The sequence below is a fragment of the Eulemur rufifrons genome, chromosome 4 (genome assembly GCF_041146395.1).
Source record: "Eulemur rufifrons isolate Redbay chromosome 4, OSU_ERuf_1, whole genome shotgun sequence".
Taxonomy (NCBI): Eukaryota; Metazoa; Chordata; class Mammalia; order Primates; family Lemuridae; genus Eulemur; species Eulemur rufifrons.
Window position 1 is genome coordinate 70373626 of NC_090986.1, and position 23032 is coordinate 70396657.

The 23032-nt window shown below is 39.3% G+C and overlaps 3 protein-coding genes across 9 annotated transcripts in view; 2 read left to right on the forward strand and 1 right to left on the reverse strand.

The window, feature by feature from the left end:
* Positions 1-762, forward strand: part of SUPT20H (SPT20 homolog, SAGA complex component) — a 39143-nt gene extending 38381 nt beyond the window's left edge. For all 5 annotated transcript variants that reach the window (XM_069467725.1, XM_069467726.1, XM_069467722.1 and 2 more), the window contains one exon: positions 611-762. In XM_069467725.1, coding sequence (XP_069323826.1) covers positions 611-711 — 101 coding nt within the window. In that variant the 3' untranslated portion in view covers positions 712-762. The remainder of the gene's footprint in view (positions 1-610) is intronic.
* A 343-nt stretch (positions 763-1105) lies between these two features.
* EXOSC8 (exosome component 8) lies at positions 1106-7846 on the reverse strand. Its single transcript, XM_069467727.1, has 11 exons — positions 7810-7846; positions 7255-7291; positions 6988-7051; positions 6520-6593; positions 5291-5336; positions 4445-4550; positions 4313-4358; positions 3418-3514; positions 2173-2293; positions 1553-1659; positions 1106-1226 (listed from the first exon to the last, which is right to left on the reverse strand). Exons 1-11 carry the CDS (start codon positions 7824-7826, stop codon positions 1111-1113), a joined length of 831 nt encoding a protein of 276 aa, XP_069323828.1. The 5' UTR covers positions 7827-7846; the 3' UTR covers positions 1106-1110.
* Positions 7847-8959: 1113 nt separating this feature from the next.
* Positions 8960-23032, forward strand: part of ALG5 (ALG5 dolichyl-phosphate beta-glucosyltransferase) — a 38955-nt gene continuing 24882 nt past the window's right edge. Inside the window, exons 1-6 of one of the 3 annotated variants that reach the window (XM_069467327.1) lie at positions 8978-9092; positions 11530-11701; positions 12093-12139; positions 13350-13418; positions 18848-18940; positions 22552-22665. In XM_069467327.1, coding sequence (XP_069323428.1) covers positions 9027-9092; positions 11530-11701; positions 12093-12139; positions 13350-13418; positions 18848-18940; positions 22552-22665 — 561 coding nt within the window. In that variant the 5' untranslated portion in view covers positions 8978-9026. Of the gene's footprint in view, positions 9093-11529; positions 11702-12092; positions 12140-13349; positions 13419-18847; positions 18941-22551; positions 22666-23032 lie in introns of all 3 variants that reach the window. The other 2 variants (XM_069467328.1, XM_069467329.1) reach the window with 2 other exon arrangements.

Below are 23032 nucleotides of genomic sequence, written 5' to 3' on the forward strand. Positions count from 1 at the left end.
ACATTTTAGCCAGTCAACTTGGAGCACTGAATATATTTTGTACATTTAAGCCATACTCTTTTCCTAATTTAAAATCTTTCATGAAGTGCTGGTGGCACATTATAATTTTCTAGCTTGCAGTATATTTTGAAATAGATAGTTGTAAGTGCCAATTGTTATCTTTCTAATATTGTACTGCAGAAAAGTGTTCCTATTAGTAACTGTCATACCTGTTTATTTAGAAAAATGTTATACCATTATTTTAGGAAGGAAAGTCAGCATAACATAGTTGACTATCTCGATATTCAGGGTGGTTTTATATTGCTATAAACTATCATTATACAACAAAATGGTAACTGAAGTTGCTGAGTTACTGCAATATAGACTGGCAGGGCAAAGTAACAGACATAATTTTGAAGTTTGCCAAGAATCATTTTTAAAGCCCTCAGCAGGCTTCTGTGCCACTGGTGCTGTTTGACTGTGCATTGTCTCAATGTGGTATAGTCCCTTTTTGTTATCTTGGTGCTTTCTCCCTTTCAGTTTTGTTGTTTTCGTCACTCTCAGGAAAAGCACCTTTCCACACCTACCTGCATTTAACATAACTTGGTATTTTTTTCCCTCCCTTTTGCAGCAGTTGCGATTCTTGCAGCATCAAATGGCTATGGCAGCAGCAGCAGCACAAACAGCTCAGCTACATCGTCATCGGCATACAGGCAGCCAGTCAAAAAGTAAAATGAAGAGAGGCACGCCAACCACTCCAAAATTCTGAGTCTTGCATTATTTTTTTTTAAACACGAGCATTGAATCAAAAGGATTGAGTTTCTACTTCATTTTTGTTTTTTAATGTGTCAGTATTTTACATTGCTAGATGTACAAACTTTATACAGAAGTACAACCCTATGATTTTTAAATAAAAACAGGGAAATGGTTTAACAAACTAGGGTTGATTTGCCTAAGTCATTGCTTTTTAAAAATGGTTTCACGGTACCTGAATATATATGGAAGTGACCTAAGAAATACTAGAAACATCCTTCAGAAGAATGTAGTTTGATATTTATTTAGTATAAAAGGTTTGTGCACAGTTCAACAAATACAATTTTTACAAATCTGTTTTGAAAACGTGGTGGCTGTTTATTTGGGTTTCATACTCTTAATTACTTCATCCATCAGTTTTTTTACTTCTTTGTGTCTTGTAACTGCTCGACTCATACAATCCTGAAGTTTAGCTCCAGTCAGTCCACTTCCACCTAAAAAATTGTGCCAGTACTTTAATCAGTTATCTTACTTTGTTAAAACATCAACATCATGTCAAATTGTAAAACAAAAAAAATGGAAAATGTAAATCAGGGGTATGGTCTCAAGACCTCCAGGTGATTCTGATGTACGCCTTAAGTTTAAGAACCACTGATAAACAACATAAAAATGTAAGGAATTTCAGGTGGCAAAGAAACTATAGTAAACTTACATTAGGTAAGTAATAAAATATCCCACATTTCATTTGGCCCTCCATACTATAAAGCTCACACTGAATTTTCACCTATATATGTTTAGAACTGAAGTGGCAGGAACATACCTGGCTTATGAAGACAACAGAGCTTGCCTTCCTCATCCATTACTATCGTTAAGGTTCCAGTTGCCAGATGTTCCTCCTCTCCAGTAGGGTCAACTATGAGCAAAGTGCTATAAGAAAAAGTGTAAGTTATCAATCTGTGCAAACACATTTTACTTTAAAAGAATACTAAATATACTACCTGCATTTTAGCCTAGGTATTGACATCAGATACAAGAGCTAGAATAGAACTGGTAGGAAAACAGAAAAGTTAATAGCAACCTATAATCTAATACTTGTAAGAAATTTTGCTCTTCAATTTGTAAATATATTACAGTACCTTGCAAATTTTTTAGATAGATTCAGGTAAGTCTTTAGTGAAAGAATTGAAAATTAACATTACACAGGGATAAGTGAAACCAAGGAAAAGATAAAGTGAACATAGAATTGATCATTCAAATCAGAATGTTTATGAAAGTGGACAGGTTGACCAGAAATAATTGTGCAGGGACATGTATAAATACAATGTCAGGGCAAACTAGGATATAGGATCACCTTAGGCATTTCCTGAAGAGTTAAAAGGCAGCATAACAATCCATTACCTTAAATATAGAAATTGTTTTTTTTATATTTGATTGACTTACTCATCAAACACAGCAAAGGAAGTTGCAACTGGATGAGTTCTAATATTCAAATAACTTTTCTTCTTTAAATTAACTTCTGCTAAGGCAGTTTCTTCATTTATAGTAACTTCAGGCAGCTGTACTAGGAAAAGGGCAGATATGTAAAGTCAGTCTCTACTATTAAACAGTTTCTATGCTTTAACTCACTTTTCTCTCCTTACTTGTCCAGAACATTCTTCTATAAAAAGTGTCTTAGAATAACTAAGGTAAATATAGTGTATATAAACACTGTTTTTCAGAACATATGCCATTCCTGCCTAGCACTTACTTCATTTTAAAAAAAAAAAAAATTTTTTTTTTTTTTTTTTTTTTTAATTTTTAGAGACAGGTGTCTTGCTGTCTTGCCCAGGCTGAATTCAAACTCTTGGGCTTTTGGGCTCAAGCAAGCCTCCTGCCTCACCCTCCCTGCTTGGACTACAGGTGTGTGCCACCACACCTAGCTTAATCAAAATGATTATTAATAGATAAAATGTCTCCCACTTTCTATATGCCAGGTACTATTTTAAGCATTTTCACATTTTAATTGTATTCATTTAATCATCAACAGTCATTACTAAGTTAGTACTGTTTATCCTCATTTGTTACAGATAAGGTAACTAACACAGAGTGATAGAGCCAGAATTCAAACTTCAGTCCTTGCTTTAACAACTATACTGTAATAATGCTATGCTTACTACTTTTTCTACCTCCAGTTAGTTGTATTATCAATTCAGCAAGGCAGTGATAGAGAATATGAACAAGTCACTAAAATCCATAACAAATCAGTTTACCTAGACTTCTGAGGGAATTTACTGTTACTATGGCCTTACAGTAAAAACAATACAATCTATTCTACTCCTTTTGGCAACATAACATAAAAAACTTAGAGAATACTTGCAGATCTTCACCAATCACCTAGCCTGTAGTTACAACTTGTATTACTCCATATTAATGCTATTTTGGGAAGGATTGCAGTCCTAACCCAAATATTAATAGATGGACACAGTCAAAGCAACACTCTAAAAGGCATTCAGTTAGCGAATATAAAACTTCTAAGTATATTTGGAAAGCTAAGTCAGTATTATGTTCATTAATTTAGAAACACATGAATGATAGCTAAATCTTAAAAATCATTTTAAAAGTTTATTGAGCAAATGTACATTAAAAGTTTCACTAAGCAGAACATTCTGACCCATTAGTAGAAACAGTGCCTTAAAGGTTGCTTACCATTTTTTAAGGCCGCTAACAAAGCAAACGTGCAGGCATCCAAAATGTTTCCATCATAGTCAAGGCAAATGAGATCACAGTATAGAACCCAAGCAAGCTAAAATAGAGTACACACAACAGGAAATTAAAGCCTCCTGAAGGGTAGAACACGCTATTTGCTTAGATTTAAGAACCACAGAACCCTCAGACAAGCAAGATAACCTTCAGGGCTCAAAACTTTAAAAAATGCTTTACCCTGTGTAAAACAGAAAATCAAAAGAGAGTGGACAGGTTTTGTGAAAGCTGGCTTTTGACTACCAAGCTGACAAGTAAACATCTCCATTTACCTCAAGGGGAATTACAATAGATGTAGAAGAAATTTTCCTTGTTGCTAGGTTAGCAGATGAGGGAAGTGTTTTTTGAAAGCTCTAGCTAAAACTCAAAATGTATTTTCCCACAGAAATGTTAATACATGAAGTGTTTAGGTTTTACAGTGCTAATAAATCAGTCTGTGATCTAATAGGAAAAGCTCTCTAGGTTCTAATCAACCTAGTTCTATGTTTTCAAACAAACTTTTGGAATCTACTGTGTGGATTCACCTTAAACACGTTAGCATGATCAGAAATTAATCTACTATAAGGAATAAAAAATAACTGCATTTTTCTCTAATGAAAGTTAAGGGGAAAAAATTACCGCAGCTTAAAAGGTAGCTCCCAGACAGGCAGTAAGTCAGTCAAACTTTGTTTTTTATAAACGACATAATTTAAAACTTACTTTACTGAATTCCATCTAAAATCTACAATACATCCACATTTAACGCTACTGTGGTTTGTGTTGAGATTTCCCTGTTCCCTTCCCCACCCCCCAAAAACACTTCAGAATTAATAAAAGCTTATAGCTTCTCTATTCTTCTTACCTTTCCTGGAGAAATGCATAAGTCCTCTTTCTGAATTATCTGTGAACTTGATTTAACGACAAAGAGCACAGTAAATGAAAGGTCAAAAACTATCTGAAAATGAATCAGTAAAATTTTACCATGTGGTCTTACTTTTCAATGACGTCTGCAATGAACTGGCTAGCCACTTGGGCCTCTTCTCCAGGAGGTCCAGACCGAAATCTTGATGAACACAGGGGTGGTAGATCCACATTAGGAACTGAAAGAAACACTCTACAGCTGTGAACTAAACTTAACCCTCTGGTTTACTGAAATGTTAAAGGTATTAGCAATACACAGTAGAGGCAATTGTGGCCATGACTATAGGCTTTTCCAAGTAGAATGCATTGAAACATAATTATATTCTTTCTGGTCTCTGTTAAGACTCCCAGGCTTAGATAAAATGAAATTTATATTTTTCTGACTTTTTTTCCATGCAAATTTTTTTAAAATCTATATATTAGGCCTCATTCCTCCTAAATCCTTCACAAAAGTTTTCCTTATTTCTTTCAAAACAGCTCAATCGGTAACAGAAGGTAGCCCCTCTGCTCACACCCCAGCTTTTTTACATTTGAAAAATGTTGGTTCTTACCATAAAGAACAAATGGTCCAAAACAAGAAAAAAAAAAATCGCAGTGTTCTGAAATGAAGAATCTCTATGGAAACAAAAGTTTGCAAGGACCGCCCTTTGGCTAAAAAAATTCTATTTTCTTGACATCTGAATGTATGAACAAAATTTGACCAAATTTGATAAGGGTTAAATTTATGAAGTCCTATTATCTTCCTATTATGCTATCTTCTGCTAAAACATATAGAAAACTTTGGGGGATGTGATTCAATTCTACGTATTTCTGCATGTTAGGAATAATTTTGTTTACCTTAACTACTAGGACTTAAAGTACAATTATTATTAAACATATTAAAGGATTTGTATTAGAATTACAAAATCATTTAACTTACCAACATATCCTTTATCAGGGGCATCTGTTGGTGGTGCTGCAAATTCCTACAAAAGTAAAAGAAAGGTTTCCTATTGAACAAAGCTACTAAAAAATTGTGAAGATAGTTCAGCAATCAGTTATGCATGGCTCTGCCAAAGACCATCTTAGCCAGTTAACTACCACATCATGAGCTATGCTTGGGGAATTGTGTTAAGGGCTCTAAGGACATTAGCACTGAACCTCACAGTATCTCTGCAAGGTAAGAAGGCAGTCCAGTACTATGGTGCTGCTCATCAAGATTACCTGGGGATCTTTTAAAAAATACTAATTGGGTTTCTGCCCCACCCTCCCTTCTACTCATTCAGTAAACAAGAATCTGAATTTCATCCCCAGGTGACCTGACAGCCAGATTTAGGAACTGGTGGTACAGTGGTCAAGAGCAAAAGCTATGCAATCACTACTACCACAGTACAAATGTCACACACTTATTGGCTGAGAGTCTTTGGGCAAGTTATTTAACCTCTAACGTTTAACTTCCTCATCTGTAGTGTCTGCTCCTAAGATATGCCATTAAGTTCCTAGCATAAAACCTGGCAAGAAGTACTCATATCTTACTGATAGATATCACCCCAACTTTATTGAGGAAGAATTTCAACTGAGGTTAAGCAATACAGGGTGTAGTGTAGTCAAAAAAGCACAGGCTTTGGAGTCAGATTTATGTCACAATTTCCACTTATAAGCCTGTGTGCATGGACAAGTTACTGAACCTCATCTGTAAAATAGGAGATGGAGAGAAGTAACAAATGATTGTTTTGAAGATTAAACTGGATAATTCTGTAAAGCACCTAGTAAGGTGCCTGGAACACAGCATGTACTCAGTAGATGGTGGCTTCTATTCCTCAAACTTTTCTATTGAACAATCTCAATTTTCCACACACTTACACAGATTAAATGCTATCCCTGGCTTAAGAGGTGTCACTAAAAATCTCAATTTCTGAAACAATAAAACCAAATTCTTCATTTTTAAAGTTTCAGTACACTTGACAAATGTTCATAAATTGTAATAAGAGTCATTAGACAGGTTGTATTATCTAATACTCACAGGTGAAAACTCTTAGGGAACTAAAACACTAAAAAACTGATAGCTGACTGCTTTATCAGCAGAATTATAGGTGTACATTACAATCTAATAAATATATGAAGCTAATTTGGTAACTCAAATCTCCAAAGAACATGTGTTAAACATACCGCTTTAACTCCACAAATTACTGTAGTATTTCCCAGCTTCACTAAAGCAGAACCATCTGCAGTACTAATTGAACCTGAAAAGATAAGTATTTAAGCAAAATGAAAAGTCCAGAGAAGGAAAAAAGCTATAGAATTATCTATATGATAATTAAAATTAAATTTTAGCTTGCTAAAGCATATGATTACCTTGCTACACGTATCAGTTGCTTATGAAAATTTATTCCATGTTCAGGTCATTCATTTTATAATTATTTACACCATTTAAAATTAATGTTTTAAGAATTATTCACTTGTCCTTGAATTTGACTTAATCATTTTTCATTCAGTCACAGAGCTGTTGTACAGAGAAAAATCTCTTGACACAAAATCATCAAATCTCTTAGATATTTAGAAGGAAAACTGTTTAAGTGGTACACAGACTAAGACTTGGAAATGTCATACAGTTGAAACTGGAAAATAAATCCTCACCTATGTTGACAGTTGTGGTTCTAAATTCACCAAGTTCCCTTCCATCAGGACGGCAGTTTTCTTTCTAAATAAATATTATGTTTATATGAATACAGATTACATCTGTTACGTATTTTACTCAATATCTACTACATATTTTACAAAACACCAGGGGAAACACATTAAACCTCATTACTTTAAATGAATTAAATTACTTGAAGTTTATCTTTAAAAGCAGCATATGATTTTATCAAAAGGTACGACATGCACATAACCATCTTTACTCACCAGAAATCTCCTGTAATAGTCCAGAGGTTCCACGGTTCTGAAACACGTGTTAAAATATATCTGAGGTAAGTTAATGAATCTTAACATAAATCCAGAAACTGGGAAAGATCTTAAGTGTGGTGATGTAGCATAAATGTCCACAATTTGTAACTAAAAGTAATTACAGAAAGTAGAAATCCTTGTAGCAGCAATCACATTCACTGCTGTTGACTCTAAATAATTAGATTGGAGTCCACAGCCTTTTGAAATCTTTAAAAGAGGATTAGTCCAGGTGTTAAAATAATCCTCTCATTCTTGCTGTAAAGCAGGGATTCTGAGATTAGTGATCATGAAAGAGTTACATTTTACTAGGTAATTCGGGGAATGGGGAAAAAAAGTTACATATTTATTTTCACTGTAACTGAAATTTAGCATATCCTTCAATTATGAAGGCCCTCCCACCGTCTCTTGCTTCGGCGGAAAAAACAAAAGGAACTCTGACGGCGTCAGCCTCCAGAGGAGAAAATCTCAGTTTAGGGTTAAAAGAAACCCCATCCGCCGGCCACCAACACTCACTTGAACCCAGCCGCCATCTTCCCGCCCGCGTGCCTGCGCCTGCGCCGCTCCGCCTCCGCGCGCCTGCGCCGTCCGTACCGCCGAGCGCCCTCTCCGCCGCCGTACTTTCGCCACAGACGCCCGGGTACTACTTCCTCTGCAGGAGACGCCTAAGGCAGGGATGCAATGAGAGTGGCCCTGGGCCCGCCTTCGCATCGACTTTCCCTAGCCAGACGCCCCTCTAGGTTTCCTTGCCTTGGACGTATTTTGACGAATCTGCTCTTAGAGAAGTGACTGAGTGTCCCTCTTTGGAAAAAAGCTGGTTCTGTAGTTCAGGATAACTAACGCCAACAAGAGAAAACAGGATTTCTAGCGATAAATCAAATATTGCATGTGGTGTATTATTCCAATATTTCTGCGTCTTTTTCCCGCCTGTGTCTTAGGCTGGGCCCTGTGCTTGCCTCTTCCCAGGTAAAGGGCTCTCTCTCTTTGTTCCTGAACTTTGTGTGCGCTCATTATCCCCACCAGGTTACACTGTGCAGGTCCTGAGCTGGCTCCAGATCAGCTTGTGTTGTAGACTGTGTCGTGGCTGGACGCTTCCAAACGCTCCTAGATAGAGTTGCCAGATAAAATACAGGACACCCAATTACACTTAAATGGAGAGAAACAGTAATTTTTTTAGTATGGGTATGCCCCAAACAGTGCATGCTGTTTGTTTAGTCGTTACCATAAGCTGGGGGGAGCAGAGAAAGTTTTAGAGCTAGATAGTGGTGATAGTTGCACAGCATTGTGAGTGTTCTTAATGTTGCTGACTGTATTCTACACTTAAAATGGTTACAACGGCAAATTTTGGTTCAGTTTACCACAATTTTAAAAAAATTAATGTAATAGACCAAAATCGTTTAAATGGATGAATTGTATGGTATGTGACTATCTCAGTAAGGCTGTTAAAAATTATTAGTTGCTTATCTGAAATTCAAATTAAGGGGACGTCTTGCTATTTTACTTGCTAAATGGGGTAACCCTACTAGGCGACCTAGCGCCCGCTTCTCCACTGTCCGGGCGCTTAGCACACGAGGCTGCGTGTTCTCCGCCTCGCCACGCGGGGGCAGTGTGGGCGGCAGGCGCCCGGCCGGCGCCGCCTCTCTGCAGGTGGGGGGCGGGACTGTAAGGACGCGCTTCCGCGTGTGTGTAGGTGCGGGATAGGGTGGCGGGCGGGGGCGGCCTCGGCATGGAGGATGGCTCCGCTCCTGTTGCAGCTGGCGGTGCTCGGCGTGGCGCTGGTGGCTGCAGCCCTCATACTGGTGAGGACAGGGGTTGGGGACCGGCGCGGGCCGGGGCTCGCCGCTGTCCTGGAGACTACGCTCCCCAGGCGTCCCCGTCGCCGCGCTGCCCGCACTTTGACATGTCCCTTTTCACCCAGCGTCCCTCTAATGCTTGTCCCCAGAATTTCCTCTTCTGGAATTTTACTCCCCTTTTCTCCAGTTCTTTATTTTTCTCTTAGAACCTTATCTCCCCGTGTGCTCAGAGCCTTGTATGTTTTTTCACATCGGGACGCGCCCTCCCAGCCTTCCATCCCCGCTTCACTCGCCCTGGTCCCGGGATCCCCTGCCCACCCGCCCTGTCTGCCTTGACCTCTCCCATACCTTCCCGTGGGCCTGCATCCCGTGCAGTTCTGGCGCCACCCGCGGAGGACTTGAGCCCGCAGAAGGGGTGTGCTCTCTAGACTCTCCCTTTCCCTGGTGTGGTTAAGCAGATACCATAGGAAGTGGTGATGGAGCATTGTCACAGATTGGGGTAAATCAGTCGCAGGGTGAGCAAGAGAGACAGGCCCCAGGCCACCTTAGGTTACCATATGTCTGGGGGTCGTTGTGTCCTACAATTAAACACCTAAATAGTCTGCCTCTAAACGAGGCAGGACAATAGGATGCAAACTCAGTTTTCTTTGCCATTGCTCTGGAAACAGAAAAACATTAGTGAAGACTTGTCACTTGCTGATCCATAAGTGATACAAAATTTGCCAGTGAACTCTCTCCAACATAATTTCAAATGATCCTGCCAGCTCGTTAGTAAGTGGATGGGATTTCAGGTTCCTTGGCTTTCAGATTAGCTGCACTACCAGAAAGGCCAACCTTTTTGGCACCAGGGACCAGTTTCATGGAAGACAGTTTTTCTATGGATTGGAGCGGGGGAGGAATGGGATGGTTTTGGTATGATTCAAGTACATGTCACTTATTGTGCACTTTATTTCTATTATTATTACATTGTGATATATAATGACATAATTATACAACTCACTATAATGCAGAATCTAATGCTGCCACTGATTTGACAGGAGGCAGAGCTCAGGCAGTGACGGGACTGATGGAGAACAGCTGTAAATACAGATGAAGCTTTGCTCAACTTGCCTGGGTTCACCCTCTGCTGGGTGCCTAATGGGCCCCGGAAGCAGTACTGGTCCAGTGCCTGGGGGTTGGGGACTGAGGCATTATGCCATCTTCTCAGAGGGTGTGTAAATTTACAGTTTAGGAGCAGTTTAGATAGAGAAAATGCAATGCATCCTGACTTCTTTGTTGATACGTGTCTGGATGAAGGAGGAGTCCTCTCTGTCCCTTCTATTAAGGGGGAGATTTCAGGTTTCTGAGCAAACCAGGTTTTCAGTGGGGCAGAGTTTGACACAATCCTAGATTGAAGCTGCCTTACGTTGAATTTGTTGTACGGATTTAAGTGTGTGTAGTATGAGATTGTTCTGACAGTATGTAATCCCACCAGCTTGAAGTAATAATAAGAGCAACCATTTATTTAGCACGGTATTTAACTATATGTTGGGTGTTGTACTCAGTTTAGTAGGGATTATCTCATTTGATCTTTAAACTAATACTGTGACACAAATATTATTAGCTTCATTTTACTGGTGAGGAAACAGGTTGAAGAAATGAGCTCATATACTCAAATGTCACACAGCTAGTGGAACTTAGGGGTACTGCCTCTATGTTCATACTAATCAGAAGCATATTTACTTTCTGTTTGTACCCAGTAGAATATTATTAAATGTAAATAGTCATCGAATTCCAAATGAGTAACATTCCAAAAATATGTAGATTGTTTTGAAAGCAGAAAATGTACCAGCAGAAAGAATGGTTATTTCCAAAGCTACCTCCCTAGGGCTTATGGAAGGGAGCCTACAAGTTTTGATACTTTACTGCAGAAAGTACTATTTTCCGAATTCATATTTGGGATAAGTATCAAAAACATTAAGCATTACTGGTTCCTACTGTGGGGGTCGGGGAATCTTCCCTTCATATTCTGGGTCTGTCTGGTCCTGGATAGGAAGTCTGTCCTCACCCCATACATTCCAACTACAATATGAACTTGTCCTCTGTCACATGTAGGCTCCAGGTAGGGGCGGCACCCCACTGTGTGTGTGCATGAGTGCATGTGTGCTCGGCATCGCGGTTTTGGGACTGGACTTCATGTATAACTCTTCCCTGTTACATCTGGGATGAGGCCTGGGGAATGACAGGCAGGAAGAAACTAATAGCCTGCTAAGGCATTAGCTCTTTACTAATGGAAAAAGGGGAATAATTAGGAGACTAATTTTGGAGTCACCTCCAGACCGTTTTTAATGAATGAAAAACAGTATTCCATGAAAAAAAAAAATCATGTAGATGATGTAGTCTAACAAATATAAAAAAAAGTCTGCATAACATAATTTCCTTTTTTATGTCTGCCTGCTTTTAGATTTTCATTGTTGCATTTATAACTGCCACACAAATGCCATCACTTCATCGGCATGAAGAAGAGAAGTTCTTCTTAAATGCCAAAGGCCAGAAGGAAACTTTACCCAGCATATGGGACTCACCTACCAAACGACTTTCTGTTGTTGTGCCTTCATACAATGAAGAAAAACGGTGTAAGCCCTATCTAATTTTTTTGGTAAGGGATAATTTGAGAAGAAAAAGAAATCTAAAGTATTTGACTTCGCTGTCTTTGCCAGAACATTAATAGACGTGGGCTGTGGTGAGTGTATAGTTGGTAGTTGTCGTGGCTCAGAGGAGGGAACGTGAATATTCTCTGCCACGAACAGGACGGCATCCTGAGGCAGTGGGCCCGAAGTGTTCCAGAGAAGCGATGAGCAAAATGTGAGCAGCAGACAGACATTCCAGATGGGAATGGCCATGGGGGAAAGTCCCAGAGGGGCTGATTAGATTGTTGGGACTCTTTCCACATTTAAACTGAGTGTGCTGGGCTTGGAAAATAATTTTCAAAAGCTGTTTTTAATGTATTTTTTTTTTTTCTTTAAGTGCCTGTGATGATGGATGAAGCTCTGGGCTATCTAGAGAAGAGACAGGTATCATGTTTTTTCTTTTAAAATGATGCTCCCATTAAAACTTGATCAGGTCACCAACTCGTGGACCCCAAGCTAGATGCACTGTGAGAGGCAGTGCTGGCACTGCCCCGGTGGCTGGGCTGCCCACCGCTTGGCTCGTTGCTAGCGGGCAAGCCCAGCACATAGCACACTGCCGCTGGGGCAGGTGGGTGACCCCCGGACAAACCAGAAGGCTGAAATGCCTGTTTCCGTACCCTCCTACCTCCTTTTTACCCCCTCTTTCCTGATGGTATATTTAAAATTGAGTGACAGTGTGTATCTGCAGACTTTCTATTAATGTTAATGGCACAATGCTGTTGTTACTTTTGTGACTTTTAAGAAAGAGCTATCTGTTTTAAAGACTTAAGTTGAAATTATTTTTTGTATTTCTTTATTATTCCCAAGATTCCCCCCTCATATATTCTCCTCTTCTTTTGCATATATAAAGAGAAGAAAAGTAATACCCAACCCTCTTTTATAACATCAGCTGCCTATTGGAATCTCCCTGGAGAGGTTAAAAATTAAGTGAGTTTTTATAGCTGGTTGTTTTTTTAAAGAAAGATTCTTTGTGTTGATGTACTTTGCTTTTAGGTTTTTTATATAAAGGGAAGATGGAAGATTGATTGAAAGAGTAGGGGCCATATTACCTACTCCAAAAATTAAATTTAAGGAGTAGAGGAAGGGAACTAGCCTTTATTATGTGTGAGGCTACTGCTTCAGTTACAAGTAATCTTCCACCAGCCATGTGGACCAGTTTGTTCTGTTCTTTTTTTTTTTTAAATAAGAAAATGGGCCAAAACAGTTAAGGTGCCCAGGGTCATCAGGCTGAGAAGTGCTGCAGCTGAGTTGGAAGTCTCTGACTTCAAACCTCACGCGCTTTTTCCTCGTACACTTGTAGCCTCTCACAGATGTGCTGTGGCACCACCAGTACCCGGCTTCTTCCACCGACGTGGTACAGGGTGGACGGGGAAGAGCAGCAGAGATCTAGTCAGTATTCACCCTTCCTCCTACTCAGTATCTTTCCTTTTCTTGTTCTTAGCCTTTTTAGTTTATGTGGTTTGCACAGTAATATTTATATTCAAATTTATACATAGCAACACTAAATTGTTTTTTAAGTAACATACAGTTTTATTAGATTTCTTGATGGCAGTCAGGCCAAATTGTGGTGTTATGTTATTTTGGCTTCTTGCAGAAACAAGATCCTACGTTCACTTACGAGGTGATAGTAGTTGATGACGGCAGTAAAGACCAGACTTCAAAGGTAAATGCACTTGCTTTTAGAATTGCCAATAGATGGAAAATAAAGAATAATTTAGCACATGTGAAATCTCATCTCCATTCACCAGAGGACCCTAAAACTATGCCTGATATTCTCCATTGTTACAGTGTGGGCAGTAGAAAAAACAGATTTCGTTTATGGAAAGATGGAGAATATACCAGCTGTTCCTCTGCTCCGTAAGACCAGGGAAGCTTTGAAGATCACCGATAGGGAGGGAACATACCCAACAACATTTCTCCCTGGCCTTAGGGAATCCTCCTCGTCTACCAATTTATGCTTCCTTTTTCCTGAGCATAGTTCCTTTCCTTATGCATCACTTTGCATTACAATTTTTAAAGCAATCATACAAAGAGGAGGCTGCCTTCATGTCTGCCATTGGGAATCAGGTGTGTCCTTCAGCATACCCTGTCTAGGTTTACCCCGGGAGGTGCCAGTGTCTCAAGGCGTTATCCCTTTTCATTCCTACATTCCTAGGCCTGTATCTGCCTGGCGCAGCTGCACTCATCTTTGTAGTAGTACATTTATTTAATCTCACCAGTGTCCCTCGTCAGTTACTCTCCAAACATCTAAATGTTTTTGTTATTAAGAATGCCTCACATTTTCTTTTTTGACATTCGTGTTTTTATAATAAAAGATTCATTTATGATACTCTTAATAGTCTTGTTAAATAGCACCTTAGTAGACCTTGAAGTAAATGTACAGAGAAATAATCCGTTCACTTGATTATTCATCAGTTAATGATTTTTGTTAAACACTAGCTGTGCATGAAGTGCCAGACACTGGATGGGCCATACAAACACAGGAGCCCACCCCTTTGTGGAAGGACTCTCAGGGCAGGCGTATGGCAAGCCCACAAATTATGTAATGCAGGTACAAAGTGGGGCCAAAGGTAGAATGCTATAAAGAATTTGAGGCCGGGCGCGGTGGCTCACGCCTGTAATCCTAGCACTCTGAGAGGCCGAGGCGGGTGGATCGCTCGAGGTCAGGAGTTCGAGACCAGCCTGAGCAAGAGCGAGACCCCCCCCCCCCCCCCATCTCTACTAAAAATAGAAAGAAATTATCTGGACAACTAAAATATATATAGAAAAAAATTAGCCGGGCATGGTGGCGCATGCCTGTAGTCCCAGCTACTCGGGAGGCTGAGGCAGTAGGATCGCTTAAGCCCAGGAGTTTGAGGTTGCTGTGAACTAGGCTGACGCCACGGCTCTCACTCTAGCCCGGGCAACAAAGCAAGACTCTGTCTCAAAAAAAAACAAAAAAAAGAATTTGAGAAAAAGGAAGTGACCTTTAAACTAAACCTTCAAGGTTGGTTATAACTAGGAGCCTGGAGGATGGTATATTCAGATTGAAAACTTATGCAAACAGAGGCATCGAGGCCAGAAAGCATTGGTGGGAATCTGGTTGAGGAAGAGGAAGTGCTGCACTTTGAATAGTGAGTGTGACATGAAAGTTATGAACACAAACTGTCTCAGCAGTTTATTAATACATAAAGAGAATAACATCGAAAATAAAGACTAGGCGCTTGCAGCAGAGATACAGAAGGAGCCTCAGCCCAGCTGAGGAAAAGCAGCTTCTCCTGAGGAGCACTTTTGTGCAGCCCTTGGCCCGTGAGTGGGAGGCTGCTCTGGAAAGATCGCAGATACCCTCTCCTCAGTAGGACAGGTGCGGAGGAGGTTAGCAGTTGGCCCCACTGCTCCCAAGGTTGGAAGAAACTGGAAGTTTGAAGTCATATTTAGTAGAAGTTTTTATTTTTTTAAAAAAAGAAACCAGTTTCCCCTAAGTTGAATATTTATTGATTGCCTGTTAAATGTTTCACAGTTGGAGTGGTATTAGGAAAATTTTAGATATAGTTCTTGTTCTTGAGGGGGTTTCAGGCTAAGGAGTACAGTACAGGAGAATATTGTAGTTGTACAGTGACATTTATTACATCCTTAAATACTATATCAGAAAGATGAATAAGCACTCGATATGAACTCAGTTCACAAATGGTGGGCAGGGGCCAGCTGCTGGGGTGTTCCAGATGGCGTACTGTAAAGCTTCCGCATGCATCTATTCCAAACAGGTGTGGCTTCAACAAGTTTGCTTTCTTCAAATCTAGATACCGTAATTTTCTTTTTTTTTTTTTTTTTTTTTTTTTTTTTAGAGACACGGTCTCACTCTATTGCCGAGGCTGGAGTGCAGTGGTGCGATCGTAGCTCATTGCAGTCTTGAACTAACTCCTGGGCTCAGGCAGTCCTCCTGCCTCTGCCTCCCAAGATGCCATGCTCTTTAAGGGGAGCCTTTCATCCTGACCTAGTAAAGTTCTTTGGGGTTCACTCAGCTTGCACAATGACTTTGTCTTCCTGGTTTTGGAGTCTTGTGATGACCATCAAACTTTGTGCCATTTCAGGGTAAACATCAATAGCACAAATAAATTGTTCTTTGAATAGCTATTTCTTGAGCTGTTGAGCAGGAATCAGGGGCTCTGACTGGCACTGAAATACAAAGATGCAAGACCACTCTCTGCCTTGAAGGAGTTTGCTTCTCATAGCAGAGACATGATCCAAGTAATTAGAGCACGATGTGTTTGGTATTTTTATCATCTGGAAGAGTAGCTTAGATAATAAAGGCATTTGACACATTGACTGCCACATTGGGAAAAAAAATGTTTTCCTTGGGGCCATGGTGTTTTATTATGAAAATAGAATTAAAATTTCAAAAACAAAATCCTTTCTAATTAAATGAAAAATTTGTTAATGACTTCTATTCATTTAATCCACATTTTTAGAATTGCCAACATTAACTGTAACATTAAGAACATCAACAAGTAAGATTTTCACGAACCAACTGGAGGGTTTTGCCCAGGCTTTGCTTCACGAGGCCCTGGGCTCAAAACTAGCACGAGTTACATACAACTCATATGGCAGTTAATGTGTTAATTATCTCATATGCCAAGAAGTCTGGACATAGTAGATTCTAATGTTGGCTCAGCATTTAAACTGTGAAGTTGCCGGGTCCATATCTTCTTGGTTTTCACGTACTCCCTCATCACAAAATGACCACAGCTCTGAATATTACGTGTCCTGAAGCAATAAGAGACTGCCAGGCCTTTAAGAATCTGTGTGCCTCTCTCCTTTTTAACTAGGAATAAAAATCTTTTCCAGAAGTCCCTACTCCTCTCTTCCCTCCCTCCATTCGACACTCTCTACCATACCCAGAGTTCAGAGCCAGACCTTGGTGACATGACCACCCAGGCATGCCAGGGAGGCTGCAGAAGTACTTGGCAAAGAGGACTTAGAGCAATCCTGGTTCATCCCCTAGGGCTGCACAGTTGTCACTGTGCAGGATCAGGTCCATAACGGCAAGGAAGAAAGGGCGTTGTTTGTTGGATAGGCAGCTGGCTAACAGCACCTGCCACCGTGCTACAGCAGGAGTGTGTGCAAGGGACCCTGGCTGCACTTGCTCATTCAGACTGATCAACTCCAGACTCTGTCGGGCACTAGAAATATTAATCTTTGCCTTTAAGTAGCTAACACCCTAATTGGGAAAGTCGACAGTTGCATTCTGTAATGAGTAAAGTAACAGCTGAATGAGAGAATGCCTTAGGAGTATATATTATTAGAGTTATACTTTCGTTTTTCCTGGGGGAAGGTGAGGATGGGCATGGAAGCTAGGAAAAAGAAATGGTGTTTCAGCTGAGTGTTAAGCTGGCCCGATAGGTGGAAAAGCTAGAAGGCAGTGTTCCAAGAAAAGGCATAGAAGTATGAGAGCATAGTATGTTCTAGAAATCTCAAATACTGTTGATATATAAGGTACTAATGGGGCAGCCTCAGAAACTGGCTAAAAAGGTTAGGTGAGGGCCACATCACAAAGGGTCTCCCATGCCATGATGAGGAACTCATACTAAGCAGTAGGTCATCATTGAGGATGTTGGAACAGGGCAAACATGAACCAATTTCCGTATTAGAAAGGTTACTTATAAACTTTGGGGAATGAATTGGGGAGTCAGGCTAGAGACGTGGAGACTTCAGGGGATAAGGCCCTGAATGAGGTCAGTAAGATGTGGGGATGGCGTGGAGCTGAGAGGCATTTTAGAAATCGATTTGATGAGTTATAGTAGCCAGGGAATTGTGACAGGTGATTGAAAGGGAAAGTGCTTCTCAGGCTTTTAGCTTGAGCAACTTGGGAGGTGGTGATGCCATTTGCTGCAGTGAGGAATATGGACAGAGCAGGAATAGAAGGAGGAGATGAATGAAATTCTGCGGTTTTTGTAGGTGGCACAGGAGAGAAGCCTGGACTATAGACAGACATTTGAGATTCATAATATAAGTGGTAATTAAACCTATGCAGTGGCTCCCACTGAGCTTATGTATCCAGAAGAGAAAATGGCCCAGGGTTGCCCACACGCTGTGTGGTTATACAGGGTAGGGTTGGTCCTTGTGGTGATCATCAGCATTTAAGGGGCAAGCTGAGCAAGAGGAGTTTGTGATGAAAACTGAAGAGGAATAGTTGGAGGAGGGCAAACACCAAATCAAGATGACTTTACAGCTGTATGGAAATGACTGTCAAAAGGGAGGGTGCCTTTGATGGAGTAAAGTTAAATAGAAAGGGCGTGTGGGAAAAAAACAAAGGGTGTGAGCCATGCTACAGTGGATATATCCATGTAACAAAAATACCCTCTTAATATTTGGAAATTAAACAGAAAAAGACCTAAAAAAATTAAAAATTTAAATGTAAAAAAAAGAATAAATGAGTGATGGGGAAATGTAGATGGCAAATGTATATCACTGTTTCATGACTTGGATTATAAATCAGAGAGTGATGGCAGTTGCTTAAGATAATTGTGAAGTCAAAGGGAAGATTATAGGATGCTTGTGGTTTTAGCAAGTTTGAGGCTGTGGACCCAGTGGAGAGAGCAAGAGATTGAAGATTCAGAAGAGGAAGAACAAGTCATAGTATAGATATCTGCTGAGAGAGAGGAGCTTGAGTGAAAAAAAAATTGAGGGGAAATGGTCCAGAATACAAACAACCTCTCTGGGGAATAATTGCTGACCAGAACAAGTAAACATGTTGCTAACCAGTATTGAGGGCCCATCACAAGTTTGTACCAGTCAGTTAGCACACAACTTCTGTTTTTTCTAGCAGCTCAGTGGCTTAGGTAGAGGAATTAAGAGAAGAGAAGATCACTGCCTATTCTGGTGATTTGCTTGTAGGAAATTGAATTGTGACTTCAGCCTAGCAGGTCAGTGTCATATCCTAGCACCAGGAATTCTACAACTCTTCTGGGCCATCAAAATGTATAGTGGGCATAATCCTGTCACAAAAAGGGGTGAACTTCAATAGCAGTGTTTGAGCCAAAATGAGAAACCCAGTTTATATAACTCTCTTAGAGTCCAACTTAATCTTATTCTGACTTTTATATAATTTGACAGGTAGCTTTTAAATATTGCCAGAGATATGGAAGTGACAAAATACGAGTGATAACGCTGGTGAAGAATCGTGGGAAAGGCGGAGCTGTTAGGATGGTAATATGTATTTTCAACATCTTTTACCTAAAAGTATTTTGAATAACCTCTTTTGCAGACTTATACATGTATGTTCTACAGCTGGCTGGTTGAATACCAGCAATTCAAATTAGTGACAATATATTCTTAATAAATAACTTCATACGTTTTTAATCAAATCTAAAAATACCATGTCATAACTATAAAATACTGGGTGATTAATAAAAATACATTTTATCTTAATCAAAGTTTAAAATGTTATGTACCTCTGTGTATCTTTAATATAAATACCAGATAATAAGATTATGTTATTTGTATTATTTATTTTTGCAATTTACAAAATGCTTTTGTGTTTTACCGATATGAAGGCACTGTGTTATGCTTGATGTGTAAACTAAGATGAATCTGACTTGGTTCTACCATGATGAGATGTGTAGGCTAAGCATTTGCATAAGTAAAAAAGAAGGTGATTGTACTTATGAGAGACACGCAGATGGAGTGCTAAGAAAGAAGACATTTCTTTCAGCTGAGGTGTTTCAAAAATCAAGATATGTGAAAGACAACCCATATAACAGTTCCTTAAATTACTTAGAGGTTTATTTACTTATTTTTCCCCCATAAAAAGAAGTCTCGAGGTAGGCAGTCCAGGACTTGTTCAGCAATTCCACAGTGTCATCAGAAACCTGGGCTTCTACCTTTTCACTCCTTCTTCCTCATGTACACAAGGTGACTGCTGGAGCACTAGCTGTTGCATCCACATTCCAAACAGGAAGGAGAAGGGCAGAATGTAAAAGATGCATGCCAGCTGGATTGACCCTTTTTAAAGGAGCTTTCTGAGAAGCTCCACCTGATAACTTTCACTTACATCTTATAGGCCAGAATAGTGTCACAGGGCCACCCCTACTTCCAAGGAAGGCTGAGAATTGTTTTCTTAACATTTTTATTCCCAACCAAATCAGGAAGGAAGAAGGAAAGAGCAGGTCTTGGGTAGGTAACTAGTAGTCTCAGCCGTGTGAGGGAAATAGCAGATTTCACAAAAGAGATGTCACTGAAGCCAGGGTTCCAACGGTGGTGAATGCCAGCTTCCATGTACCGATCGTTGATTGTGAACTGGAGATAAACTAACCACTTCACCATGATTGTGACATGTAATCCTCCTCACAGTGTCAAATGAGCTTGGTGCTGTTATTTTGTTTATATGTATAGATGAGGAAAGTGAGGCATAGATAGGTAAAGTAACTTATCCAAAGTCACATAGATGCTGAGGTATAGTCAAGATTTGTGTTAGGTTAATTTAACTCTGAAATCTATGCTCTTAACCCCTCTGATAACTTTATAAAGAAAGATTTAAGAAAAGGGCATGCCATTCAGCAAAGCCAGAAAAAACAGAAGTAGGAACTCTTGGGATATGTACTAGAAACAGCGATTCACTCCGACTGGCTCACAGGATATGTGAAAAGAGAGAGAAGGTAGGATTGATGCAATATCATCAATTTAAATGGGCTTTAAATCTATCCATTTGTTTGTTTATTCAGCCAACATTGCACTTTATTAAAGATAACCAAGATGAAAGACACTCATTCTATCCTTGAGGATATCACAGCTTAGTAGGGAAACACCATTGCAATATAGTGTTGTAAATGCTATTATACAATAGAAATATATGCAAAATCTTGGCACCACCCTCCATCTGGGAGAAGCAGAAAAGAATTCCCAGGGGAGAGAAATTCTGAATAGAGTCTTCAAGGAGGTTTAGGCATTATTCACACAAAAAAAGTTGGTGGGAACTGGGAGCTTAGCAGAGGAGGAACATGACCAAAGGCACAGAGGTGTGAAAGAACAAGCCACAGTAAAGGATCCACTGGTGCTTCGTGTGGCTGGACTGTAGTGATAAGGCTGGAGGGGTGGCTGAGTTCAGATCATGAACTGTAGACTAGGGGCTTTTAAACTTTTTACCATTGACCAAGTGACACTTAAAAATTAATCAGCCAGCAGTGAGTGTAGCATTGTAGGGTGATGAATAGTCATTGGGATTAAGATAATGACACGAGAGAAGAAAAGGTGGGGACAAATGTGGTTGCTATTAAAAGAGGTAGAATTAGATCTGGCGATCCGGGAAAAGAATGAGTACTGGTAGCGTTGGGTAGCGGGGAGGAGGATGATGATGCCATTAGTAGAAAGAATGAAACACTGGAGGGGAAGCTGGTATGAGAGGGAATATGTGAGTTCGAGCCATATTACATTTGAGGTTACAAGTAGTGGTATCCAGAAGAGTGAGAGGGTGTGAGTGAGCCATCCATGTATGTCAGGTGATAGTAGAAAGCCATTACCTTGGCAAGGAGGAAGTCAGGGAAAAAGGAGAATCGGAAAGTTCCTTGAGGAAATGAGGCACATGAGAAATAGTCAGAGGGTGTAAAGGATGATTGAGGAAATGTGGATGGGAGCCAGCCGCTAGGGTCAACTACCCTTTCAAGGACTCTGGCAGTGATGCGAAGGCCACAGATAGAATGGGAGAGTAGGCTTAAGCGTGTGTGAGAGCTCTAGGCGGTCTTCCATTAGTGCTAAATAGTAACTTCCAGTTCACCCTTCCCATGTATCATTGAAATAGTCACTTGTGTTTTTCTTTTTCCATTTCAAACTAATAGCTTTAGTTTTTATATCTTGTAATGTTTTCTCTTTTCTAAAATTTCATATATGTCGTTCAGATGTTAAATATGACATTTTTATTTCTGCTTTTTTATACATATTCTAATGGATGTGATAAAAAGACAGTACAGATACTAATTAGCAGGCTTATTTATACCATAGAATAAATGATCTCAGATCTCATTTCTGCCTCTATTTGTAGATATCTTGTCTATATTTTACTATATCAAACCATAAATATAGTTGCACTTAAGAAATAAGAAATTCATTCAAACACACCATAGAAATTAAGAGTTGACGTGCAGTTTATTTCAGCATGAAATACACACTCATTATAGAGCCATAATTTGCACACAAAGACCAATCAGTTAAAAATTAAGTGGCTTAATTTTGCTAAGTGTCAGATGCCTTATATGATATAAAATAACATTTGGATATATCTATAATTTTTAAATTTTAGTGACATTCTGTATTTCTTTATTCAAGTAATTTAATATGATTTAGATCCTATAATAAAGAGTACTAAACATCTATTTTATGATGTATTTCACAGCAAGTCTGTATGTTAGATTGTTCAACCTGTTCATAAACATGTTCTTTATATGTGGTTCCAAACAGCCCTCGATCCCTTTTAAGCATTATGACACATATAAAATACATATATATTATGTATTTTACTTTTTTATTCTTAGCAGTGTAGAGCATCTTTATTTTGTCCAAACCTATTTTAGTATGTTGATATTTTTCAAGGTATCAGTAGTATGACCTCACAAAGTTTTTAAAATAATAAAGATAGGCAATAAATAGAGTTAGGGGGAATCTTAATTTATAGTAATTTATTTTCAGTGAACTTTGGCCTCATTCTACCATCTCATACTTAATATTTCACTGTTAGGTATTTTAAGTAAAACCGAACAAACGGAAATGTCATTGAATTTAACCTTAATTTTAAGCAATTTTCATTTCCTTGAAATTTTTAAATGCAGGGTGTTTTCAGTTCTCGCGGAGAAAAGATCCTCATGGCAGATGCTGATGGAGCCACAAAGTTTCCGGATGTCGAGAAATTAGAAAAGGGACTAAATGATCTGCAGCCCTGGCCTGTGAGTGTAAGAATATTGTTTAAATGACATTCAATCAAGAATAAGGGGGTCTAAAGTAAAAATTAAAAGGGAATTTACCTGTAAGTTTAAAAATTGGGGGGTTTTAGTGTGAAATTCTTGTATAAATATTATAGTCCTAAAGAAGAGCTGATCATTTTGTTACAGACATTGACTGAGTTTATGAGATTGACTTGACAATTACTTATTTAATATTGTGGCCATTTTTCTGTCTTGATTTCTGATTGCTTCTACCCAAATTTTAATATTTATTGTGCATATTCACTTAAGGCTTTTATTTCAAAGCATAGCCCAGCTTTTATTTAAAAAGAGACTTCCAGGTAAAGATGTGAAATGAAACTGGATCACA